The sequence below is a fragment of the Pan troglodytes genome, chromosome 8, assembly GCF_028858775.2.
Source record: "Pan troglodytes isolate AG18354 chromosome 8, NHGRI_mPanTro3-v2.0_pri, whole genome shotgun sequence".
NCBI lineage: Eukaryota > Metazoa > Chordata > Mammalia > Primates > Hominidae > Pan > Pan troglodytes.
The window spans coordinates 139,704,633-139,710,123 of NC_072406.2; the positions used below are offsets into that span (position 1 = coordinate 139,704,633).

The following is a 5,491-nucleotide window of genomic DNA, read 5'->3' on the forward strand; positions in this document are numbered from 1 at the left end:
CATGGACAGGGGATACACAGTGTCCTTCCTTTATTTGGATGACTAGCAGAAAAGGTGTGACATTTATTTTCCTGCTTTAACTGCTGAAGTCCTAAAGGAAAGGAATCTAAGGTAGAAAATGTAAAGAATCTGCATGAGTTGTTTGGGTAAATGTGTTTTTTTGTTTGTTTTTGTTTTGTTTTGTTTTGTTTTGAGTCAGAGTCTGGCTCTGTCACCCAGGCTGGAGTGCAGTGGCGCAATCTCGGCTCATTGCCACCTCTGCCTCCCGGGTTCAAGCAATTCTCCTGCCTCCTGCCTCAGCCTCCCAAGTAGCTGGGATTACAGGTGTGCACTACCATGCCTGGCTAATTTTTGTATGTTGAGTGGAGATAGGGTTTCACCATGTTGGCCAGGCTGGTCTCAAACTCCTGACCTCAGGTGATCCACCCGCCTCGGCCTCCCAAAGTGCTAGGATTACAGGTGTGAGCCACCGCGCCCAGCTGGGTAGATGTTCTTTATTCCTGTAAGTATTTCTTTTGTGTTAGTTTCTGAAACATAATGTCTGGGACATTCAAGGAAAGAATGTCATCCTTCTTAAAGGTTTAAATTCTAAGCTAAAAAAACCTTTTGTTTCCTTTTGAGACCTCTGGCCACCCATGCCACAATGATGCAGTCTTGAAGACAATGGTTTTGAAGGACATTCTTAATGGCAAACTTTAAATGAAGTCGATCATTGGCAGCTCAATGACAATGCCCATATGTTATGTCCTTTTCTTACTTAACAAGAACAAAAGGCCACAGCCAGAACAATTAGTCATATAGGAGGGATGAGATGACATTTTTACTCCCGAACTTTTCTGGTATAAAAGGGCCACCCAATGAGGGTCTGACAGTAACTGTGAGAAATTTGGCAATAAAACCACCTATCTTTACAGATTTTGGGAAGTCCAAAATGATTAGGTAAAAGGCTACGTTTTTCTGCAAAGAAAAATGTTGCATTTTCTTATGCTGTTTTACTTATTCTTGCCTACTTGAGACTAAATCTTGATTGTGCTTTTTTTCTACTTTGCAGCTCATTAAAACTCAATCTCATCCTAGTTCTGTCGCTGTCCACAATGCATGTGTTTTGGTGTTTTCCAGTTCCGTCTTCTAAGGTAAGGATTTGCCTCCATTGTAGATACTTAAATAGATGACTAGAATGGTAAATTATGTAAATTCCAAATACTTTCAAGGAATATGTGACAGAAAAGTAATTTCCTTTATTTTAGAGTTCTCAATGGGAAAAAGTCAGCAGATTGATGACATTAGTAAAAGAAAATATTTGTGTGACAAGTAACACTGGACTATATTCAAATTTGTTTTGAATTATTTAGGGTTGGCTCCTGCAAAGGGAAATATTCATCTCAATCTGAAGTAATTTTTTTGCCAATGACAATTTATTTATTCCACATGCATTCATTCATAATCAAAGTGAACACTTAACCATGGAAATTATATTAAAAATAAAGTGGTCATTTTTCAAAAACAGTTTAATTTTTTCAGATGCAGAATATAGATAAAACGTTAGATCTAAATAAAATATCACATAAAATATTAATTCATATATTTATTAGAGAATATTGATTGAACTCCTATGTTCATTGAACTGCTCAAGACATTCAGAAAATAAATAACTTTCTTTGGAATATTTAATACTATTTCTACATAATATTTCAGTTGTCTTTATGTCAATATTTTGTTTATAATTTTAAAATATCTTTTGTCATTGACGGCATTTTGAACTTGAACTTTTTTCACTAAAACGTAACCTGTCACACTATAATTACTGAAATCAATGTGATTTATGAAACTACTTTTAGGATAAACGGATGTCGCATAAATCCTAAATGATAAATATATGTCTGAACATAATGATCTAGTTATTTATATTATTGGCCTTTTCACTAATCTTTGCATCTGTCATTTTTCTATTTCTTGTTTATTTAATATAGCTTCTTTTTTTTGGTTTCCTCCTGTGAGCATTCAACACTAATTTAGTCATCAATTCTATAAGACACCACATTGATCAAGCTGATGAGTCACAATCCATATACTGGTATATTTTCTCAAGTGCCTTCCTAATTACTTTCTGTTCTTTCCCCAAAGGTTTACTCATGACATTTCTGTTGAATAACAGGCTCCTCTCTGTAGCTTTTTTAAAAGAAATTAAGAATGTACTTTGTTCTAAAATACTTATGAGACTTCCTTGTCCATAAATGAAATGTTTCTCCTTTCACTGCGTTTTCCTTATTTCTATTTTTGCACGTGACAGTTTTGTTCTTGTTATTACCTAGTTCCGTAGTAAGAGCGTGGATGCTATTCACGCCAATTTGATTGCTGAGGGTGAATGATTATGCAGGCAGACGACACATAGGCTTTTATAATATTTGTTGCGAACATCACTGAGTCCATTAACCAGGCAAATATACAATCTTATTATGTTAATGAGTCTGCCCTGGCAAGGGCTGCCTCCGACGATCAGCAAAGTGCATCAGTATCTTTTTAGGGATGTTTCAGGAATCTCATAACCAGAACTGATACATTCCTTTTGCAGTAGAAAGGTGGCATCATGAGTATTTCTGGAAAGAACTGGCTTGCTTCCCTTCCTGCAATGACTCAGAGGCCCTTCCCTGCTGGGGATTTTAAATAGAAGGCATTCTCTCTATCATGTTTAGATTTCTTCTGTTAGCACACGGAAAAACACATAGTGGATGTCCGACTAAGAGTGTTTGATTGGTTTTCTCATGACCAATATTTCTGAAATTCTCTGACCAAACTCTCTGAGATGAAAAAGGCGGGGGGGGAAAGCCCATTTTTTTTCCCCAGAGGCCAGTGGGAATGATTTGTCTGGGATGCACTGAATCTTCAGTAAACCACCCACACGTGGGTGAAGAAATACAGGGAACGCTTTATGCACTCTGGCCCCGTTTCAACTTTCAAACAGTAACCTGAGACCACACTTGTTTTCCGGCACCAAGATAGAAAAAAAAGTATGAGTTTTACCTTGTAGTATGTCTCTTTATTGATAATAAAAGCACTCAGTTTCCTTTTCCTCTTGTAGTTCTAGTATAGTTGAGAAACCTAAACTTAGAGTCAGATGCCTTGAAAATAATAGTATCTACTTCACAGAGCTTTGTTCAGGAGTAGGACAAGATGATGCCCATAATGCAAGCAGCACACAGATCATGGATAAATCTGTGCTTTGCATTATTGGTGAAATTTGTATTAGCATCTTATCAGTGTGTTATAATTCCTCTGAAACCATGCAAGAGGGAAAACACGACAAGTGTTGATGATTCGTACCCAAGCCCTGGGTCAGAGCTGCCTCTTGGAATCTCCAGCCCTGTCACACGGGGCATGCACCTTTGGTCTTGTACTTAGTTTTTTATCTGCAAAATATGGGGTTGAACTTCAGGTTCCTGAAGGCCAGTTTGAACTCTAAGATTGCAGATCTATTTCTTCCACCACTAAGTGCCCTACACTCTCCTACACTATCCAGGCCTCGAGCCAGTGATGAGGACCTGAACTAAAGTCAGAAGTTGAAGATGCTATTGTTCAAGTATCAAGACATCCTTATGGGGAAACTTGGCAAATGGCCCAGGACAGGCCCCAGGAGAAAAGTGGTTCTGATTGACACCTAGACTCTGATCCTCATGGGTTGTTTTTCTAAGTGAATTTCAAAAACAATTCCCAGGGCTAATTAGTGCTGCTTGAAATATTAATTCTTTTTAAAATAACAGCAACAAGATAACTTATGTGTAGTGCATGATGTAAATATGGAATAGCAGCAAGTATATAAGTAGTGTAAAAATTAGACAAGTGGGTAGATCACCCCAAATAATATTTTGTATCTAGATAAAGTAGATATTGTGTTTTAGCAAAACTTCTGCCTTTAAGATGATTGATATATTGGATTTATCGCCATAAGATTTTGAAAATTGTTACGGTTGAAATACACTTTTAACCCTAAGGCTGTATTCTCTTTCTCCTCACCCATCTGAATTGCCAGGTGTCTGGAAAATCTGATTACTTTCTCATTCTGCTGAACAGCTACCCAACCAGATTGGACAGGAGCAAAGAACTAGCTTTTCTAAAGCCAATTTTGGAGAAGATGTTTGTGAAAAGGTCCTTTCGCAATGGAGTTGGCACAGGGATGAAAAAAACTTCCTTTCGAAGAGCAAAATCATGACTAAGTGTGCAAAGGACTCGGGGAATTAATCTAACTGTAGAGTGTGACTGACGTACTCAAAGTCCATCGTCTCTTTATCATTGAGTGTTGGCATGCTCTCTATTCTCAAATATCTTTCCTCTCCTGACTGGTACAGAGTAAATTGAGTAAAAAAAGAAAAAAATATAAACATGTCTCAAACCTGTCTCAAACTTCCACTTGTGAGAGAAAAAACAATTTATGTGGTCCATTAGTAACTTTTTCCTGAATGGGATGGACACTTTTGCTTTGGTTTTAACTTGGCCGGAAAGCATGAGCATGTTGACAGTCATCACGATAGTATGATTTTTTTTTTCCTGCCTATAATATCATAACACGAATACTGTGATATTTGTTTTTCTTTTTAATACCGTTTTCTCAAATGACTTAACAGGCCCAATTCTTGGGGTGGGGGGATGTGCTATTTCTGTTTCTAAGGGGCTTGTCAAGTTAACCAAAATTAAGGTGAATGGTACAGCTGTATCAATTGATTAATTAATTGATACCAAGAACAAACATCCCTGGAGCACTCTAGATGTAATTCTTGTCTCCCTTTTCCTATTCCAAATATATTAGCTATAGGGTGTTGTTTTGTTGTCTTGTCTTGGAAATTTGTTGCCTTTTAAAATCTTTAAGCACAGAAATGCTGCCAGTAAAAACAACAACAGAGAGACTGAGAGTGCCCTGTGTTGTCAGGGCAGCCATTTGGAAACCTGTTCCCCAAACTATGCTGATTAATGCCCTCTCCTTTCTCCCGTCCTTCCAGGAAAGACTGCCCACTCTTTGCATTGAAACTCCTGACACTGCTTTTTTAAAAGGATAATGCGACATTGGTTGATGTGTTATTTCAAATGCATAATGTTAATAAATCTGTTCACACATATTGGATTCTGCAGCACACTAAGGGTGTTCGCTGTAAGCCACACACAGCTCCTAGACTGGGGGCAGTGGAAGCCTTAGGATGACCTGTCCTTAGTCATCAGCTTCAGATAGAAACACAGTCTTCAGAAAACAGTACTCATGGTGAGCTGGTCTCATCTCACAGTAATCAGCTAGGTTCACACAAACAAATCGGTTTCTACACAAAGCAGTCTTTACACATGCCATATTGTTGGTGATGTGCCAAGTGCCCACCAAAAGAAACAGAGGCCCCTAAAGGTCTTCTGTGATTTGTTGCTGACTTCTACGAAAACAAGTGGTTTCATGGTTGTGGTGTATGCTTATTTTGCTCTTGTTACACAGATTCATCCTAAGTATTGGGGGGTG

The 5,491-nt window shown here is 38.0% G+C and overlaps 1 protein-coding gene across 1 annotated transcript; it reads left to right on the top strand.

The window, feature by feature from the left end:
* Window positions 1-871: 871 nt before the first annotated feature.
* NPS (neuropeptide S) lies at window positions 872-5,106 on the top strand. Its single transcript, XM_001141427.5, has 3 exons — window positions 872-939; window positions 1,052-1,133; window positions 4,028-5,106. Exons 1-3 carry the CDS (start codon window positions 932-934, stop codon window positions 4,205-4,207), a joined length of 270 nt encoding a protein of 89 aa, XP_001141427.4. The 5' UTR covers window positions 872-931; the 3' UTR covers window positions 4,208-5,106.
* The last annotated feature ends 385 nt before the right edge of the window (window positions 5,107-5,491 follow it).